This window comes from Schistocerca cancellata, chromosome 2 (genome assembly GCF_023864275.1).
Source record: "Schistocerca cancellata isolate TAMUIC-IGC-003103 chromosome 2, iqSchCanc2.1, whole genome shotgun sequence".
NCBI classification, from domain to species: Eukaryota; Metazoa; Arthropoda; class Insecta; order Orthoptera; family Acrididae; genus Schistocerca; species Schistocerca cancellata.
The window spans coordinates 590,333,097-590,355,702 of NC_064627.1; the positions used below are offsets into that span (position 1 = coordinate 590,333,097).

The 22,606-nt window shown below is 42.5% G+C and overlaps 1 protein-coding gene across 1 annotated transcript in view; it reads right to left on the minus strand.

The window, feature by feature from the left end:
* Window positions 1-22,606, minus strand: part of LOC126156774 (sodium/hydrogen exchanger 9B2-like) — a 112,938-nt gene that overhangs the window by 73,325 nt on the left and 17,007 nt on the right. The window contains exon 2 of the mRNA XM_049916331.1: window positions 279-402. Coding sequence (XP_049772288.1) covers window positions 279-402 — 124 coding nt within the window. The remainder of the gene's footprint in view (window positions 1-278; window positions 403-22,606) is intronic.

Sequence of the window (22,606 nt, forward strand, 5' to 3'; positions counted from 1 at the left end):
CAACAATGCAAACCAGCCCAAGGCTGCACACAGCACAGCCAGTGATTTTCATACAGAGCGCTACGTGGCGTTATCAATATAAAAACCTAAACAGCCTACTTACAACACCTATTATTTACTAATGGTAATGGATTTGTTTCTCTGGTTCCGCCTGAAGTAATGAACGGCTCGGGTCGACTAGTCAACACTGGCCACAGGACTCGACATTTTCACGTCGGATACTGCAGTGCGTAAACAGGCCGGAAGCGCTGGGTGAGCGGTGGCTGGCGGGTACTCACCTCTGCAGGTCGTCGAGCGGGTGCTGCTGCTTCTCGTAGAAGGCGCTGCTGCCCGTCGCCGTGGAGAACTTCTTGCTGGGCAGCGGCAGGCCATCGTTGTATAGGAAAGGCGGTTTCCCGTTCTCTGCTCGCAACGAAGAGAACGTTTCATTAGTACAAGTGGAGCAGTTACCTGAGAAGCCTTATGTATACACACAAAAAAAAGTTTTGCATCACCCCGGTTCACAAAACTCCTTAAGATAGACGTTGACTGTGGGTATTGTATCACAGACACAGTCCCTTTTACTATTCAGAGGTGTCACTAAACCCGCCCAAAGACGTAAACAACCATCCATGAGCAGCGCCTATTAGACGGAGGGGTTCCGATTGACGATCAGTTCCAGTCATTCCACCAGGAAGGAGGTACACGGCTCGTGTTGTATGTAGTTCAACCGTGCCTAGACGGTCAATACCGCGGCTCGATCGCGTCCGCATTGTTACTTTGTGCCAGGAAGGGCTCTCAACAAGTCAAGTGTCCAGGCGTCACGGAGTGAACCAAAGCTATGCTGTTCAGACATGGAGGAGAAACAGGGAGACAGGAACTGTCGAGGACATGCCTCGCTCAGGCCGCCCAAGGGCTACTACTGCAGTGGATGACCGCTAACTACGGATTATGGCTCGGAAGAAACACGACAGCAACGCCACCATGTTGAATAATGCCTTTCGTGCAGCCACAGGACGTCGTGTTAAGACTGAAACTGTGCACAATAGGCTGCCTGATGCTCAACTTCACTCCCGACTCCCATGGCGAGCTCTATCTTTGCAACCACGACAACATGCAGCACGGTACAGATGGGCCCAGCAACATGCCGAATGGACCGGTCAGTATTGGCGTCACGTTCTCTTCACCGATGAGTGTCGCATATGCCTTCAACCAGGCAATCGTCGGAGACGTGTTTGGAGGCATCCCGGTCAGTCTGAACGCCTTAGACACGCTGTCCAGCGAGTGCAGCAAGGTCGAGATTTCCTGCTGTTTTGGGGTGGCATTATGTGGTGCCGATGTACGCCACTGGTGGTCGTGGAAGACGCCGTAACGGCTGTACGATACGTGAATACCATCCTTCCACAGACAGTGCAACCATACGGCAGCATATTGGCGAGGCATTCGTCTTCGTGGACTACAATTCGCGCCCCCCATCGTGCACATCTTGTGAATGTGCTTCCTTCAGGATAACGACATTGCTCGACTAGGGTGGACATGAACCCTATCGAACATGCTTGGGATAGATTGAAAAGAGCTGTTTATGGACGACGTGACCCACAAACCACTCTGAGGGATCTACACCGAACCGTCTTGAGGAATAGAACAATCTGGACCAACAGTGCCTTGATGAACTTGTGGATTGTATGCCACGACGGATACAGGTATGCATCAATGCAAGAGGACGTTCTACTGGGTATTAGAGGTACCGGTATGTATATCAATCTGGACCACCACCTCTGAAGGTCTCGCTGAATGGTGGTACAACATACAATGTGTTGTTTTCATGAGCAATAAGAAGGGCCGAAATGATGTTTATGTTGATGTGTATTCCAATTTTCTGTACAGGTTCCGGAACTCTCGGAACCGAGGTGATGTGAAACTTTTTATGTGTGTATTAACTGCGGCACGTCGTCGTCGTCGTCTTCTGACATCTCAGTTCCAGACGATGCCTGTATGCTTCAGCCAGAAGCTGTTGTGCTGCTTTTTTTCTAATCATTCTAAATGGTTTGTGGATGGAGTCTACAAAATTGGCTTCGAGTGAGAGTAATTTCCACGTGACGGCTGGTATTTCCAACTTCAGTTGCACAAAAAGTTGTTTAAATCGTGCCATAATGCAGCGCGTTATAGAACCATCGTAAGGAGGAGAAGGGAATGGCCAATGAGAATGGCTACATTCCGGCTCTGATTCTAACTGGCTGAAAGACCTAAATCTATCATAATAAAAGTTCTGTACAACCGTCTTGTCTGTCTTTGAAAACGCTAATCTCCAAAACTAGAGATGAATTTTGATGGGGTTTTCTCAGGTAGCTTTAGCATAGCTTGGGGCATTGTACAGGCTTCAGTGCAGCAAAATCTGATAACTGAAAAACGATCGAGATTCAAAACTTTGTCTGTCTGAACACAATAATTTCCAGAACTACTAGTCGGATTTTTATGGGGGGGGGGGGGGGGGGGGGTCTTCGCTAGTATTCTCAGCGTAGCTAGAGGCACCATATAGGCCATATTTCATCAAAATGGGTTGGCGGGAAAAGAGTCACAAATATTAGAAGAATGTATGAATTTATATATGTAAGTACGTATGTATGTCTGCCCTACATGTCCGAAACTACTGGAACGACTTCACCCAAACTTGGTACACATACCAATTACTATCTGGAAAGAATCTCTGCGTGCGAAGAACCATCGTACGTACCTATAAAATGGGGCTAGGGTAGGGGGTGAAAAAGAAGTATAGGCTAGGACGAGCGAGTACTCAGATGTTATTCATATGATATTTGAGAATGAGAACACTTAGTGATTTTGAACAAACTTTACGCATAATTTCAAACAAAAAATTTTCTCGCTGTAACACCCTCACATGAAGATGAAGGAGAGGAAGTCTTACTACATTTTCGCTGTTCATGCAGTAAAAATGTCACGTCAGGCTTCTTTACTAGTAATTGTATTCACGGCATATTTTGCAGAAAGTGTTCACATATAGCACTGAATATAGGTGTAAAATTACATCGTTGTACGGCCCATAGTTCAGGGGATGTAACGTCGTAAACACAGAAAGCGTGAATAATTGCAACGAAGTTTGAATTTATTCCTTCTGATGATGATAGTCGAAAAAAAGGTAGAAGTATCCACAACGATGCTGAATCTGTTTACAAAGTTATATAATTGTAGGGCACAGAGAGAGGGGGAGGAGATAGACAGAGAAAAGGGGGAGAAATCCAGAGGGAGGGGGGGGGCGGGGGCGCGAGGAAATTGATAGCGAGAGGGGGAGGAAGAAGACTGAGTACCAGAATTAAAATAAATATGAATACATACCCAGGCAACGTTCAGTTCTCAGCTAGGGTAAAATAATTTCGTGGAATGGCTTGGAGCTCGTGAAATGTAAGACTCGGTCGGCAGGCGTCGTGGAGTTGAGGTGGTGAGTCATTGGCCTTCTGGGGGTTCCATTCACGCGTAGAGCGTAGTAAGAATCACGAAGGGGTTCTGAGAGTGCTGTAATTAATCTAGTATTTTCCTCACAATTCCTAGAGGAGCGATATGTAAGGGGTTGCTGTATATTCATAGAGTAATCATTTACAGCCGGTTCTTGAAACTTTGTATGTAGACTTTCTCGAGATAGTTTCCATCTATCTTCAAGAGTCGACCAGTTCTTACACACTCCCACAGGTAAAACCAACCCGTGACCATTCGTGCTACTCTTCTCTGTATACGTTCCGCATCCCTGTTAGTCCTTTTTTTGTGTGGGGACCCACAAACTTTAGCAAAATTCTAGGGTATATAGTCTGTTATAGACTGATTGCATTTCTCAAGTTTTCTATCTGTAAACCGAAGACAGCAACCTGCTTTATCTACGACTGATCCTAGGAGTTCATTTCATTTCTAGCAACCAAATACTTTATGTAGTACATGTAAATGTACCCTCTCCATTTTTCACTTTCAGTTTCATTTAAAAACTTTCAAGAATAGTGTTTACAATAATAACAGCTCAAGAGCTTCACACATAATAAACTGAAAGAATTCACGCCACCCATAAGGCAACATGAATTGTTTTATTTACTTTATTGTCCAAACAAATGTGAACGAAAGTACTCCGATGATATTTGGTACGCGTACGTCAGAACGATCTGTGTAGAAGGCTCTGAGTCACATAGAGCGGGCAGGCGCACTGAGTTACGTGACCGGAAGTATTAGGGAGTGCCAAGTGCGTGGGGAAGTTGAAAGCTTCTAGAACAAATCCAGCGTAGGAATACCTTTTTGGTTGCAAGAAAGCGCGCTGGACTGATACTTCTGAGGGGAATCCCCATACGACTTTGAGGTGCGATATTGCGAGTTATCGTCATAGAGACAAAAATAGTCCCAATTATTCTTAGTCCCTCAGGTTAAGAAAATATTTAATAACAATCTAAAGCAGGTAATTGAGGACAGAGCTTGAGAAAACGATTTCGTCTCTTACATTTCATATTTCATGCATGGCTTGGCGCTGGTGTGGATTTCCACATGTCTGCAAAAGTACAACACGCAAGATAGTTGATTGGTCGAGTGTGTATAGCAGAATCCCAATCCATTGTTTCATGTTTGAATGTGTAGGCGAGAGTGTGCAATTGTAGTTTCATTATTAAAAGACGTGAGAGGCAGTGAAAAATTAACTATTTGCGATTGCTCCGAGTGAACCGGTATCCAAATTCTACATGCTTCCAGTATAGACATATTGATCTAGAAGTGGCTAACGTACATAAAATTTAAGTATTAGGGCCCGATTCATCGTGAAGAATAATATGAACATAAATGGTGAAGGTGTCATCATATGGCGAGGAAAGCAAAACGTTAACCTGATATTCTGTCATCCGTGTGCTCTCGGATTCAACAATAGGTGCCAAGTACTACTGCAATAGAAATCCATTACAAATTTAACAGGTGCGCCTCTCAATTACATTTTAGTTATGGGAGATCCGCTTTCTTATTTACTACGAACCTTTTTATTTCCAAAATTACTTTGAGTATTGAGTACGTCGAGAGCGGAAGAGCAGTGCAATATAAGGGTGGTTCTCGCGACACTTAAACTTTAGGTGGCTGTCAGCCTGCTGCACTCCCTAATTGATGCAGTTTGCTTGGCACCCCTGCTATCAGGTGACTAACAACTGGCGCCGTTACATAGCAACAACACTCAAAATTATTTTCAATCGTTACAACATTTGGTTTAGTCACAATGGTAGTCACGAGGAATAAATGTCAGTAACAAACATATCCACCGAGCCTGCTAACTTTCAGACTTCCTATCCCTGCCGGAGTAGGATTCCATACCACGCTAAATAAATCCTCTTAATGCATATTCTATCAGCAGCGGAGTGTATGCTAATTTGGAACTTCCTGGCAGATTAAAACTGTGTGCCGGACCGGGAATCGAATTCGGAACGTTTGCCTTTTCAAGCAAATACTCTATCTACTCGACCATTCAGGCCCAACTCACTAACCACCATCACAGCCTTACTTCTGCGATAATCTACCTGTTACCTTCCAAACTTTTCACAAGTAGCTCTGCATTACTTAGAGGACAAACAGTCCTGGACGAATTCCCATGACATTGGCTAAGCCAATTTTCCACAGTATCTTTTCATCCAGGACTGCTAATCCAGCGAGGTATGCAGAAAACTGTTTAAGTTTGGAATGTAGGGGAAGGATTCTGGCGGAGCCGTGAGAACGGGCAGTGACCCGTGTTTAGATAGTTTAGTCAGTAGATAATTTCCCCGCGAAAGGCAGAGGTTCCGGAATCGAGTACCAATCCGGTACTGCTAGGAAGTTACATTCAATTAGCTATACGGATTGAGCGCGAAGTTCACTGAAAGTTTCAGAGATCGTTCAGATGTGTGTTTTGAGTGTTTTCTTGGCTCATTAAAGAGTATTAATGTATTTATGATTTATTCCATTTATTACCCCAGCCATCTCTGTTTCTGACAAAATACTTTCACAACAGTGGGAAAATCCTACCATGTACAGTCACCAAACGTGCCACGGAATGTTCTAGTTTCACGTAGCCGCCTATACACAGATGCAAAAGATGTGGTTGTCGTTGCAGCGGGAACAGATCAGCGTAGCGTCTGTGTGACGCTGTTCCAACGCACTCAGTGAACCCGTAAATGAGACATTTATAGGGCAACTGATCAGTAAACCTATCCGTACTGCCGAGAATCACTGTTAACTAGCACTGCCAGAGAAACAAACCGTGTAGTGCTGAATGATTCTGGGCGATTTTTGAGTGAATGGAGTGTTTCCAATCAAGCCACACAGCGCCTATCAACGACATCTGCGTTGTGCACATATCAACAGTGCAATAAAATTTATTACAAAGTTAATTGGGGGGAGGGGGGGGGAGAAATAAAACGATAGGCAATAACTGTGTAACGAACCACCAGAAATATTGTCGGAGCTCTGGTTCACCCTGTGTACTTCGTTATATTTCTGATAATTTTCAGCCTTAAACTCAGGGTCAAGCGAATCTATAGTAAGATACGTATGGAGCTCCGATATGGTGATGACAACATACGGACAATAACTCTTGACTATTCTGAATGCATTCACTTTGTCAAATATATTTTGGTTCTTACTTTAATCTTCGCCAAGACCAATATTTTATGCTAGGCTATATAGTAGGAGACTGACAGATCTCTTAACATAATTAACTGGCAATGAATCCAGTATGTTGACTCCTTCCATACTAGAGAAGACACCATAATCCGAGTGCTCAAATCTGTTGTACTCCTGACTCCATTTCTGGAAGTGAGACGTTTTCCTGTCGTCAATGACAATACCGGAGACATTTACATATCTGCCTCTTCGGCGTCACGAGTGGCGTCCATTTAGAAATATGTGCACTAACATTTGGTACGTATGGAAAGTAAAGCTAGAGGCATTCGATAATAGACATGGTTGCATTTTCTACAATCTCTCTACACTTTGAACACGGTATCATAATAAATTCTTTTTCTTGTTGATTAAGCGGCAATTCTGGTCAATAACTGGCAACATACGTCACTGATATTCGACATAAATTTAGATTCTGAGAAATTTACAAGTTCTCAATGAGCTACGAAACAATAAGACATGCATGTATAGATACCGAAAGTGTCAGGCAAGAAGATTCCACATAACATAAGTTTTTCTCAGCATGCCCAGAGAAAGATGTCCTTTTCCTAAACTTGGAAAAAGAAGAAATGCACATAAAAACCAGCCACTATTAATAGCCTATTTAGAACAAATAGCGCCATCACGCTTGTCTCACACCGTCCTGTTCAATCAAGAAACAGTTGGTAAACATTGGTTGGGGTACACTTCCTCATCCTCCCTGCGTCCAGATTCGGCTCCCTCGGATTTTCATTTGTTTGCTCCACTTAAGGAGGCATTACGTGAAATAAACCTCAGCAACAACGAGGTGGTCAAAGAATTTTTGGGAAAGTGAGTCAAGCAACAAAACAAAGGCTTCTTTGCGTTTGGTGTAACAAAAAAAAAAATAGTTCCTAGTTGAGCAAGCGCATTAATATTGGCGAGGATTATGTTGAAAAGTAGCAGAAGTCTCTTTTATAAAAATGCAGTTTTTTTGTACATCAGTTTGTCTGTTTAACTATTCAATGTTCCTCGTAGATCGTAATCTTTGTGTACTTAGAGACTTCCACGGCTGATCGTCACGAAAATTTACTATTCCCCAACCTCGTGAAGCAGCACAGGACTAAAGCTGTTACGATTGAGCAATGAGGAATTATGACAATATTTTGTTCAGTGTTAAACTTTTCAATAAAGAACTAGATCCCTGAACGCAAAATACTTGTCCATTAACATTATTCAGAATCCTATTCCTTCATAAAGAAAACATGTTTCAGAATTGGCTTGCTAAGAATGCATACTGAAGTTAATTCATCAACACACTTTCAATCCGGTTTATGGCGTTTACAATGCCGTTATTTTATTTTGTCAGATCTATTAAAATCGTATGGTTTAAAACAAAATGGCTCTGAGCACTATGGGCCTTAACTTCTGAGGTCATCAGTCCCCTAGAACTACTTAAACGTAACTACCCTAAGGACATCACACACGCACCCATGCCCGAGGCAGGATTCGAACCTGCGACCGTAGCGGTCGTGCGGTTCCAGACTGTAGCGCCTAGAACCGCTCGGCCACCCATGGTTTAAATATTTCAGTCAGAATACGATGTGACCCTGCAGGTGAAGTGAACGCACAATGAAGTGATGTGGATAAAATTGAGCGCTTCGTTACACTGTGGGTACCACTGCCAGAATAAATGCATTAAAAAAACTTAAGAGCCCCTGTTTCACCGTGTATCTTAAGTCTTCATTGTGCCATAGGATTGAACCGACGCACTATTATAATACAACTTATAATACGAGCACAGTGAAAAAGGGCGAATCGAATATGGCGGACGTCTACTACCTAGTTTTGTGGCTCCATCGAGTTGCACTATGACGTCATGAACGTTAGCCAATCAGCGACCCAATTTCTTGGGATCCTTGATGTACAGTAGGCAGAGATCTCTTGCTCGAACGCTAGAGCTTTGACAAATGCCGGTAACAGTGCTAGACGCGCATAGTTGGGCTGGCTCCCTCAGGAAGTTTGAAACACAAAGCTTCTCTCGTCTCCTAGGCTGGGCGGCAAGCCGGAGCACAAGTATCCGGACACTTGTCTTGTGTATTCGATATGGGCGCATTCAGCCAGCAACTTTCACTATAATGGTGAGAGACCAGTAAGCTGCGAGCATTCGAGTCGCATTCACAAGGTTATTAACCGCGAGTGTGTTGAAATTAGGTAAAATCGTGCCCCTTTCGTGTTGCCTTTTGCACGTGGACTTACTGTGATTGCGGTCTTCGTTCTAGTTTTCAGTTCCTTCAGAACACGTTGTGATCAGTATGCGTCACCGAATTAAATTCATTTAAATTCAAGGGTCTTACAAACAGATTCTCTCCTCTAATGTGCATTTCTAAACAATATGTAAAGTTATATTCACTCCGTTTTATGTTATGTTGTTCGGAAGGGATGTTTACATGTTCTGGCTATGTCTGTTCGTAGCCAAAACGTGTAATTTGTGTTATATTCGATCTCTCGTGCATTTTGGGCTCCGAGAACTCATTTTCTTCCACTTGCCCTTTGTTCACAAATCCTAACATGCGTAGCTTGCTTTCGTGTTTGAGTTGTTAATCTTTGTTTCATATAAAACGTGCTCCAATCGCTCAAACTGTGCGTTTCTGAGTAGCTACGCAACTCATGCTTGCACTGTTTGCATTTATTTCCCGCAAGAAATTTCAGCGATCCAGAAAACGCGATGTTGATACAGTTCTTCAAATTAAACGGTGGCGGAAATAAAGTCGTAATTTATTGCTTTCATCACATGAGCTCTCTGTTTTCAGGTTGTTAGGTAGTGTAGGGAACAAATGACAAACCTCTGTTCCTGCACAACTCGAGGTTATAAGGATCTGAGGCAGAATCAAATGATGGTTGCAGTTACTGTTCTAACTACTGTAGTTTACAGTTGTGCGACTTCTGAGTAACTCCCTCTTCGTTGCTGTCTCTGAACTCCTGTTGAAGTCAGGTATCGTTACTGATGGCTCATATTCGGTGTCTGGGTGCATATTTTAAGACAAACTGGGTTCGTCATCTATAATTAACATTCAGGCACAGTTTCGAAAAGAATGGCAGGCTTTCAAACTAAAATATGAAGGTCGATTAAAATGTTTTTGTGCGAAGGCCGTCCAGAATCTGTATGCCAGTCATGTGAAATCGGCACCAGCGTTGAGGCAGTCATCCCACAGACTCACCAGGCTGAAGACACCCGCTTGCTAAAACACAGTCTCCTGCTGCGTGTAGAATTCCGTAATTGCTTGTCGCATATCTGCACGTTCTCGTCCGACATAAATCGTCGACCCTTCAAGGCCTTTTCTAAAGGGACCGAAGGCGTTCGAGGGTCTCCCACTTGAGTTAGCGTAACTTTTGCGTTACAATACTTGCGATATGGAGACGCGCATTATCATGAAGCAGCAGCAGCAGCAGCAGAACCCCCTTGTAGCAGTTTTCCCGGACATTTCACCTTAATTCCACGCCGTAATTTCTCTAGCGTTGCGCAGTACCGTTCGCAAGTGATGGAGATACGAGGTTTCTTGAAATCAGTAAGGAATGGGCCCCGGTAATCAAAGAACATGGTCAGTCAGCATCACATTTCCAGCAGATGGCTGACACTAACTTTTTGGCTGGCTCTGAGCACTACGGGACTTAACTTCTGAGGTCATCAGTGCCCTAGAACTTAGAACTATTTAAACCTAACTAACCTAAGGACATCACACACATCCATGCCTGAGGCAGCATTCGAACCTGCGACCGTAGCGGTCGCGCGGTTCCAGACTGTAGCGCCTAGAACCGCTCGGTCACTCCGGCCGGCTAACTTTTTGGGGCGATGGGTGACACCACTGTATCGTCGGCGCTATCGACTCATGTTTTTAGTGTTGGCACCGACTTTCATCGCCTGCAACAAAGCGCTCAGCGAACGTGTTGTCTTCAACACTGACACGCATCGAGTGCTTCAGACAAACAGTCATCCGGATAATGTGTGTGACGCAACGGAAGCTGATGTCGAGACCTTCAGCTAGCGCACGAATGGTTATGCACCGGGCCGCCCTAATCACTTGTTGTTGTCCATAATGGATGAGGCACGTCTGAAAGGCACAAATGTCACTCTAATCCCTTGCCTACGAGCCGGTGCTTATACACTCACATCGCAGTCGCACTGGGTTGCATATAAGCTGCAGCAACGGCCTCGCACGAAAATTCTTTGATCGCCGCTTGTAGATGCAGCCGTTAATGTGACGAAAGTGAAATGTTATTGAAAGAACGATATTAACAAGCTGCAAATGCTTATCAGTGCTGTTGCGCACCCTATAAACCGATAGATGTACTCTGATGTTCTAGATTCACGCTAAAGTGCGCTTCCTGGAGTACGAAGTTTCACCAGTTTGAGGTATTATTCTTTAGAGTGCCAAGGGGTATTATTGGCACTGAGCGACAGTTTGTGGAATACTGTAATTCGGCAATATATATAACGGAAAAGCCTCAATTTGTTTTTATGAACAGACCGATCTAAAAAGCAAATTCATCGAAAAAATTCGCTAATATCTTTAATGAAAACATATTCCTTTGTTCTGCTAATCGAGATGATGGAATTAGCATTATATATATTATGAAATGTATACCAGACGTAACCTCTTCATGTTCAGCGGCTACGAATGACAACTGCATACATTTCTTATAAGTAAAAATGAAATATGAAATCAAGCAACGAGGCATCCAGTTCCCCAAGAAGGCACGAAAATCTGATTTAATTCCATATCATGTCATACAGGTACACATGCGCCATAGTCCAATGTAGCTTCATGAAAGACTTATTTTTTTAAATTCTCGTTTTCAACAGAGTTATTGGTGAGAGTCCACATTTGATCCTCTGGGCAGAGGTCTGGAATTTATGTTGCGAAAATCTGATTAGGAAATGAGACACTAATAATAGTGTATGAGTTTTGCTATTTGGGTGGAAAATAACTGCAGATGCCCATAGCATATAAGAAATACAATTCAGGCTGGTAATAGTAATAGAAAGAAGAATTTTTGAAAAAACTTAATATCTAATACAAATTTCAGTGCTAGGAAGGCTTTCCTCATGGTATTTATCCGTCGTATAGTCTTGTACGATAATGAAATTTGGACGATAAATAGTCCAGACAAGCAGAGAATAGAAGCTTTTGAAATTTGGCATTACAGAAGAATGGTGATGATCACAAGGGTAAATTAGATAGCTAATTAGGGGGAACTAAATCCAAGGTGTGGTAAGGTGTGGGATGCGTCACCAATAGCCTCTCCCACACAAATGTCAACCTCTCCGGCACGTGGTATCCCCTGCTACGCTAACGAGGCTCTGGCGACCGAGTTTCTCCCGGGATAAGGAGAACCCTCTACTAAGTCAACGACCTTCTAGAAGGGCGGATGAGCTGGTAGAGCAAGGGCACCCTCTTGTCCTTGGAGTGAGAAATCACTCCTAAAGACGGAAGAATCACCAAGGGTGGTCAACGGCATAGGATGCTGAAGGCAACGGGAAACCACAGCATTAAAGATCCAATGGATATCCCCAGGAAAACTCATCATGGCAGGGTTCAATGTCAAATTATCCGGAGTTTCAACTCCCCCACTCGGATCTCCGGGGGGGGGGGGGGGGGGGAGAGCCTTGAACAATGCCACAAGTAAATACAAAAATAATGCAACAATAGCAACTTGGAATGTAAGATCATTATACCAACCAGGCAAAGTAAATAATGTTATACAAGAAATGAAACGCCTAAAAATTAACATTTTGGGTGTAAGTGAAACAAGATGGCCTGACTCAGGAGAAATGACCATTGACAACATGAAAGTATATTACTCGGGAAATTCTGATAGCCAGCACAGGAATGGGGTAGGAATAATTTTAGATGAGTATGCTAGTAAATCTGCCAAAAGCATTTTACCAATCTCAGATAGAGTAATCAGTCTACATTTACAAACGAAACAAACAAATATTAATTTAATCCAAATCTATGCTCCAACAGCCGACAAAGACCAAGAAGAAATAGGAAAATTTTATGAAGAACTAACACAAGCAATAGGAACCTCAAAAAGTAGAGACATTATTATCATCATGGGAGATTTTAATGCCAAAATAGGTGAAGGAAGTGAAGGTGATCTTATTGGACCTTTTGGTTTAGGAACAAGAAATGAAAGAGGAGATTTGCTGTCACAATTTTGCCAGGAAAACAATCTGTCTATTACAAACACATTTTTTAAACTCCCTAAACGAAGACTTTATACTTGGAAATCACCAAGAGACTGTAATGAAGAAGTTTGCAGAAATCAAATCGATTTCATACTTATAAACAAGAGGTACAAAAATTCCATTCATGGTGTGAAAACATATCCAGGAGCTGATATATTTTCTGATCATAACCCTTTAGTAGCAAAGTTCCATGTGAAACAAAGCCATACAAAAGAAACAAAAGAAGGACTATATACATACAACTATTCTTAAGAGACCCCTTGACTAAACAAAAGACTTCTGAAGAGATTAATAAGGAATTAGTTAGGATAAAGAATAATCAAACAGAAGACATTGATGGCAAATGGGAACTTATAAAAGACACATTAAATAATGCATGCAAAAACACAATGGCGACCAAACACGACAACATGAAAAAGAAGTGGATGACAGAGAAGATATTACAATTGATGGAACAAAGAAGAATACTTAAAAATAGAGATGAAAGTGAGTATAAAAGATTACATGCAGAAATACGAAAAGAAACACGGCGAGCAAAAGAAGAATGGTACAAGGAACAATGCTCTGAAATTGAGAGTTATGAAACAAGACATGATAGTTTCAACTTACACAAAAAAGTTAAAGATTTAGCTGGACTTAATAAAAAGAAAAGTACAAGTTTATTGTTAGATAAAAATGACAAAATAATTCCTGATGTTAAAGGTAAACTGGACAGGTGGACAGAATATGTCAAAGAACTATTTGAAGATACAAGAAAAGATCAAAAATTCTATGATAACATGATCGGAGAACGAGGACCAAGCATATCGAAAGAAGAAATATTACATGTTATCAACAAATCAAAGACAGGAAAAGCCCCTGGACCGGATAAGATACCAAATGACATCCTGAAACTCATAGGAATAGACCATATAGATATATTTGTACAGTTGTTTAATGATATTTATAATTCGGGAATTATTCCTAGGGATTGGTTGACATCTACCTTTGTTACATTACCCAAAAAGGCTAATGCCAAAACTTGTAATGATCACCGTACAATAAGCTTAATGAGTCACACCTTAAAGATATTTCTAAAAGTTATACACCAACGAATATACAAAAAAGTAGAAGAAGGTATAAGTGAAACACAATTCGGTTTTAGAAGTTCCCTCGGTACAAGAGAAGCATTGTTTGCTTTTAACATATTAGCGCAACGATGTATGGAGGTAAATCAGCCACTATATGTGTGCTTCCTGGATTATAATAAAGCATTTGACAAAGTTCGTCATGATCATCTCATAGAATTGTTAGAAAAGAAAACACTTGATAAGAAAGACATCCGCATTATATATAACCTCTACTACAATCAAACCGCAACCGTGAAGGTAGAAAATGAGTTATCGAATGATATAGAAATAAAGAGGGGTGTGAGACAAGGTTGCGTTCTCTCACCCTTATTGTTTAATATGTATTCAGAAGACATATTCCAGGCAGCTCTATCAGATGAAATAGCTGGCATTAAAGTGAATGGGCTAAACATTAACAATGTTAGGTTTGCTGATGACACTGCACTACTAGCTGGAAACCTCAAAGATCTACAATTACTTCTTGACAAAGTCGCAGAAAAAAGTGAAGAATTTGGCTTGACTCTTAACGTAAGCAAGACTAAGTTCATGGTGATATCTAAAACACACCAACAAGAAAATCTTACAATCAATAGGGAAAGAGTCGATCAAGTACGTAAATTTAAATATCTCGGAACAATTGTAAATGAGGAGATTGAAAGCTCAGAAGAAATTAAATCGAGAATAGGACAGGCCAGAAGTATCTTTAATAAGATGAAAAATGCATTCTGTTCGAGAGACATTTGTTTAAACACAAAAATGAGGTTGCTAAGATGCTATGTATTCTCAAAATTACTATACGGAATGGAAGCGTGGACATTGAAAAAGAAGGACATGAACAGTTTAGAAGCTTTTGAAATGTGGGCATATAGAAGAATACTTAGAATTAGTTGGGTGTCGAGGATTACTAATCAAGATGTCCTAAGAAGAATGGGAAAGGAAAAAGAATTAATTAAAACTATTAAAGTAAGGAAGCTACAATATTTAGGCCATGTTATTAGGGGAGTAAATTACAAAATATTGCAAATAATACTAGAAGGGAAAATTTGTGGGAAGAGAACGAGGGGTAGAAGACGGACATCCTGGATTGACAATTTAAAAAATTGGTACAACTGCTCAACGTCAGAACTCCTTAGATCAGCCAAATCAAGATCAGAAATTGCCATGATGACAGCCAACCTTCTTAGAGGAGACGGCACATGAAGAAGAAGAAATCCAATAGGAGAACAAAGAAATTTATGGCAAAGCTTGACTAAAAGAATGGCTTGGTTGATGGGTCACACTCTGAGGCATCAAGAAATCGTTGCTTTGCTAATGAAGTGCAGTAAGGGGAGGGGGAGGGGGTGAAAATTTTAGAGGCGGGCAAAGGCTTGAATACGTAAACAGGTTCAAACCGATCTAAGTGTCAGTACAAATGTAGAGATGAAGAGGCTTGTGCAGGTTAGACTAGCCGCGGAGAGGTGCATAAACCAGTCTGGACTGAAGATCACAGAAACAAGAAAGCAAATCGTACGGAGAGCGGGGGGAGGGAGAGAGAGAGAGAGAGAGAGAGAGAGAGAGAGAGAGAGAGAGAGAGAGAGATATTTGCCTTACACGACGTCGATGACAAACTGTGCTTTTTTTCAGACCAATAGTAATACTCATATTAGCCTACTTATTCCTTTCTCTCTCCTCCCTACTTTCGTTGGTCCAGAGAGGATTAAATGAATTATCGCGTTACTAAAGGCTGAACGGAACTACTGCTATCACAGTTCGGAATTCTGCTTTCGAAACTACGTTAGAGCCTGTTGTTCTCTTAATCTTAATCCACCGAGTAAACTGAAGAAATTCCTGTCGAGAAACAATCGCCCGCTATTCGGGGCAACGGCCGTTCTTTCGGCATGTGTGAAGGTCACTCGTTGATCCCACGCTCATTTGGACAATACCTCGGTAAAGTCCCGGTTTATGTACTGATGGCACTGGGTAGGGAATGGCGATGAAATTAAGAGGACGTGCTGGCAACTAATGCCTCCGAAATTATGTGAAAACTCGAAGCTTTTAAATAAAATAAACATTTTTAACATTCTAAACCTTTATTCTCCATTTCTAGGTACGTATTTCACAACATAGTCACCCTGGCAACGAACACATTTCTCACAATCAATGACCAATTTGTTGATGCCAGCACTGTAGAATATTTGACTTTGTTGACGGAGCCATAACCGGATCTATGCTTCAACCGCTTCATCACTATCAAAGTGAAGTCTTCGATGGTTTTTTAAGTTTTGTAAACAGAAATAGGATGGGAACAAGTTGGGACTGTATGGAGGTTGATCAAAGACAGTAAACCCAAGTCGTCGGATTATTGCAGATGTCGCTGCGCGTGTGTGTAGTCTCGCATTTTCATGCTGAAAGAGAGGGTGCTCCATGAGCCAACGGACTCTTAGAATTAGAAACTCTTATAGCACGTTGTTTCTCTCACACTGCCATAGTTACGTTACGCTACAGTTCGGAGCCATCGAGAGGTAGAGGATTCAAATATGTAGACGTGAAAAACAAGGATGTAGAATGTTAATAACGTTTGTTTTATTTGAAAAGCTCTAAGTGTTTTCAAGTAAATTCGGAGGTTTTACTTTCCAGCCCGCCCTCCTACTTTCTTTGTATTTGACGCATGTTTTCGATCAGTCCCCGAAAATGTTTTATTCCGTTTTTTGGTAACTTGAACGGTGTAATAACTAGTCGGGCAATTGAATATAGCGCAGTGTTGACCAAATCCCTTCTTGTCTACATTGGTAGGTGTACATCTTTACAAACTTTCAGCTTCACAAATACGACGTTGAAACGAAATTTCAAAGATGACGCTATTCTTTTCATCTAATCCATCACAATAACAAAATTTTGCGTTGAACGTATATTTGGTCTCACGTTTTTTCATTTCTTACGAATTTCCTGTTTGCATTTAACTTTAAAATCTCAAAAGTAGACAAACCAGTGGATAAAAATCTGTATTTTGTGTCATTAAGCAAAAGTGCACTGAACTTTATGATAACCTCGACTCAGCATCGGTAAGTAGTACCACGTTATTATAGATCAGGATAAGATAGTGGCGCTAAACCTTTTCTCTCCTTTTAGCCACACACTTCGTTGAAAGAAATTGTTCTCCAGTAACGAAGTGTAACAATCTTATTAAAATAAACAGTATAAGAACAAAAATTATAATACTATATCATTTCTTTCTCATTTTGTACGATGAAATTTAAAATGTTAATCCTGCGGTAATTAAAAATGTGTCTTAACTACAGGAAAATACGGAAACAGAACAGACGTTGAAACTAAACTGACTTAACCCCTTGGCCTACTCGCTATCTGCCAATCGCTCGGGCCACAGTGAGCAAGAACGATCGATCGCGCGTCGAATCACTGAGCTTGTTAGTGGTAGGTTCAAACCTGTGCAAAATACATGCATTGTATGACTCGTATATTTCGGCGTAACGAAAGGAATTGTGAAATAAACAACATTTGAGCACAAACATTTTAAGATGCCTGGGAAGTAATTCCGGTCTATTCATCAGTGAACAATGGTTCAAATGGCTCTGAGCACTATGGGACTTAACATCTATAGTCATCAGTCCCCTAGAACTTAGAACTACTTAAACCTAACTAACCTAAGGACAGCACACAACACCCAGCCATCACGAGGCAGAGAAAATCCCTGACCCGCCGGGAATCGAACCCGGGAACCCGGGCGTGGGAAGCGAGAACGCTACCGCACGACCACGAGATGCGGGCCATCAGTGAACAAAAATGATTTATCACTTGCAAGTGGATAATGTATCAGTAACAATTTATCAATTAATACTTGGGTTACATTATGTTTTGAGAACACTCGTAGCAAATATCGATCACCAACTGAGTGATATTTTTCGGAACAATGAGGTACAAGTAGCGGAACACCATCTTTTACATTCAGACGTCGTTTCCCCTCGTTTCTTATTTTTTATACATACTTTGCAAGTTCTTGTTGGATGACTTTTCAATGGCGTGGGATCTGTGTGTTTCGGGAAGTGACTCCAATGTTGCACATGCAGTCTCAGTTGTATATTTCCGGTCGATGATGGTCCTCTTCTTTTATAAACTTGTGACAGCATGTTAAGTTATAATCCTACTGTTTGAAGTCTATTCCTCATAACAGGGAAACCAGCTAATATCTGATCTTGACAGTCAATACCAATCATTCCGCTTTGTAATCAACAGTACATTTGGTTTGACAGAAGGATTTCGTAGACTTGTGATTTGTTCAGTAATTTGTACTCTTTCGTGCTTTGTAGAAATAATATGAACGTGCCGTTTATCCTTCCACTTCAATGCTGATATGCCACAGCAGCTTCTCATTACAATTCCCTTTTTAAGTTGTGATTTAATAAAATCTACCGCCGTATTGATCCAACTTCACAGTCATATCGTTATCTGCAAAATGATAAAAAGCTATTTATTTGCACAAATCTTTGCAGTGGTATAGCTTTCCTCAAATCGGTGTTTCTATGATGACTCTTCTAGACCAGCACATCCGAATTTTTAGTTTTTTATTTAAGCCATTATTATGCATAACGCGAAGTATATTTTAATTTCATTGCAGCCGACAGGGATCCATGCTTCATCAGTTATCTTTCCCGTATTTTCATTGATCGTTGCTTGATGTGCATATCTTTCCGAGCCGGCCTGTATGGCCGAACGGTTCAAGGCGCTACAGTCTGGAACCGCGCGACTGCTACGGTCGCAGGTTCGAATCCTGCCTCGGGCATGGATGTGTGTGATGTCCTTAGGTCAGTTAGGTTTAAGTAGTTTTAAGTTATAGGGGACTGATGACCTCAGATGTTAAGTCCCATAGTGCTCAGAGCCATTTGAACCATTTTATCTTTCCGAAATTGGTGCTCTGCGTATACCCCCCGATTTTTGGCTTGTTATTTTCTTCTTTCCAAATCCATTGCTTTGGTGACTTGAGTAATACTGTCTTCATCATCAGTATTATCTTCAATGATTCATCATCTTGGACGTTTTTGTATAGGTAATAGAATATCGCAACAATCACTATAACTACCGGCAGGACCCACCGAATCACTGGCCGCAATAACAACACATGAATCACTGCCATCATCACGATTAGATATTTTTTTCTGGCATGTTAGGTAAATGAGTTGTTTAATTCTTTTTGGGGATTGTAACAGATACATGTCAACGCGGCGAAAGAGTACATGTAACTGAATTAAGAACTGAACTGAATTAAGAGAACTGTTTGCACACGAGTCCGACTCGTGTTTGTTGTCGTTTGTCCCGAGTGACATACCACGGGCTGGCTCGTCTTGTTTACCTGTGGTCTGCACGAAGTACCACGAGGCAGGCTCATGCTTATTGCTTATGGGTTAATTCCTTTATCACGAGTCTCATTCGTAGTTATAGGCCTAGGAGCTAAATTAGCAATCTATGACGTATGTACGTGTGACTATTCTACTTACGTACTGATTTGTGACAATGAATGAGTCAAAAGTGACCGGAACCTGACAAGAGGGGGAACGACCCTAGAGTCTGCAGAAACGGGTCGACCGGCCAAGGCCATCTACAGATAGTTGCTGAAAGCGAACAGGAGGACGACGACGACAACAACAACAACAAGACAAAAATGGAGACGGCGTGGCAGATTAGCAAGTCTAAAGATTTAGCAATGCAGTCTAGTAGCTGCCATCGAGTTCCGTGCCCTCGTGTGGGCTTTCCAATTCGCTAGACCGGCATACAAGATCCTTCCACTCTAAAATGTGTGCATGGGGCTGGAAGCACCCGGACGATGCTTTGGAAGGCGAACTGCCTGCACAGTGGAGTCTTGGTACTGAAGCCCACCAGCTGATGGAAGCAACCCGCATTGTTTCCAGAATGACATTTTCACTCTGCAGCGGAGAGTGCGCTGGCATGAAACTTCCTGGCAGATTAAAACGACGAGGTACTGGCAGACGTAAAGCTGTGAGGACAGGGCGTGAGTAGTAGCTCAGTTGGTAGAGCAATTGCCCGCGAAAGGCAAAGGTCCCAAGTTCGAGTCTCGGCCCGGCACACAGTTTTAATCTGCCAGGAAGTTTCAACCCGCATTGTTGACGACGATGGATAAGGATGCAGAGGCTGCATGTGACTTCTACCTCCATGCCTGTGTCCAAGGGAGTTCCGCTGGCGCCCTGTAGCATAATTTATACCCATGAAAGTGTTGGACTGGCAAGGGCGGACAATCCGATTCAGCCACCTGACAGCAGTGCAGTCGGTAGGCGTGAATGAAGCCGGCATGATGGCATTCCAAAAACCCTCGGAATCTTCATAAGTTTTTGATGCCGTTTGAGACACAGAATTGTTCTATAATCTTCGCCATGAACTGGGGTTCATTGTCTGACAATAGTTGAGGGAAGCCCTTCAATGGCTAGTATCTGGATGATTGAAAGAAGTATGGTGCCGTTGGTGGTGGGTACCATGCTGACTACAAATGAGTAGTTAGAGTAAGCGTACACGACAGTTGGCCACGTAGAGTTCAGAAAGGGGCCAGCAAATTCCAGATGGATATGGTCCCAGGGAAAACAGGGGTGTTGGTCCAGGGGGAGAAGGATTTCAGCGGAGAACCCTGATACCAGGCACAAGTGGAACGGCTGCACTTCATGGTGGAACAGCTGTGCTCCATGACATCAACGTCCTTGTTCAGTCTTTTCCAGTAGGCATACTGTCTAGTGCACAAAACTTGAGTCCACAGGCTATTTGGGATGGTGACACGATTATCTGCCTCCATATTAATCAGCGGAACACTGATGATTACTGACACAGTGGAAGAGGCAAGCTCAGACCCAGAGCTCTTTGACATGTAAGTGGACCACCCATGGAACACACACTGCATAAGATAAGTCTGAAGTGCATGACTGCAGTGATTTGAGCAGCCATAGTGGAAACACTTCCAAGGTCTGCCAATGTTCCATGTAAATGTGGAAACAGGAGCTTTCCTGTTGGTCAAGGGACAGGTCTGGTACCAAAGGTAAGTAAGATAGATCATTCGAAATTCATTGCTGTCTTGTGGGCTTGTATTCAACGGTATAACTGAAGGAGCTGAGGAAAAGCGCCCAACACTGGAGCTTTTTTGTGAACCACTCAAAGCTGGGAGCGCAGCCCAGATAGTGCTACCAGCGGTTTCTCGTATTAGTGAGAACGAACAGTCTTGAATAGGTAAACGTGGGTCTTCCTAACTGCAAAGACAATCACCAAAGCTTGTTTATAGATCAGAGAGTAGTTGCTTTGAGCAGGTGTCAACGTTTTTCACACATGAGTAATCGGTTGCTCAGTACCGTTATACACTGAAGCGCCAAAGAAACTGGTACAGGCATGCGTACTCAAATACAGAGACCTGTAAACAGGCGGAATACAGCGCTGCGGTATTCAACTCCTATATAAGACAACAACTGTCTGACGCAGTTGTTAGATTGATTACTGCTGGTACAATGGCAGGTTATCAAGATTTAAGTGAGTTTAAACGTAGTGTTACAGTCGGCGCACGAGCGATGGGACACAGTCTCCAAGGTAGCGATGAATGGGGATTTTCCCGTACGACCAATTCATGAGTGTACCATGAACATCAGGAATCCGATAAAACATCAAATCTCCGACATGGCTGTGGCCGGAAAGAGATCGTGCAAGAACGGGACCAACGACGAGTGAAGAGATCTTTCAATGTGACAGAAGTGCAACCCTTCCGCAAACTGCTGCAGACTTCAATGCTGCGCCATCAGCAAGTGTGAGCGTGCGAACCGTTCAACGAAACATCATCGACATGGGCTTTCGAACCCGAAGGACCGCTCGTGTACCCTTGATGACTGCACGACACAAAGCTTTACGTCTCGCTTGGGCCTGTCAACACAGAAACTGGGTTGTTGACGACTGGAAACATGTTGCCTGGTCGGACGAGTCTCGTTTCAAATTTTATCTAGCCGATGGACGTGTACGGGTATGGAGACAACTTCATGAATCCATGGTCCCTGCATGTAAGGAGGGGACTGTTCAAGGTGGTAGAGGCTCTGTAATGGTGTGGGGCGAGTGCAGTTGGAGTGATATGGGACTGATGATACCTCTAGATACGACAGGTCACACGCACGTAAGTATCCTGTCTGATCACCTGCATCTATTCGTGTCCAGTGTGGATTCCCACGGACTTGGGCAATTCCAGCAGGAGAATGCGACACTCCACACGCCCATAATTTCTACATAGTGGCTCCAGGAACACTCTTCTAAGTTTAAACACTTCCTCTGGCCACCAAACTCCCCAGACGTGAACATTATTGAGCATATCTGGGATGCCTTGCAACGTGCTGTTCAAAGAGATCTCCACTCCCTCGTGCTCTTACGGATTTATGGACAGCCCTGTAGGATTCATGGTGTCAGTTCTATCCAGCATTACTCCAGACATTAGTCGAGTCCATGCCAAGTCAAGTCATGTTGCGGCACTTCTGCGTGCCCGAGGGGCCCTACACGTTATTACGTAGGTGTACCAGTTTCTTTGGCTCTTCAGTCTAGTTGCTATGCACCATCACTGCTCCTGCGCCATACGGAGAGGCATCTATTGCTGAAATAAGTGAATGTGATG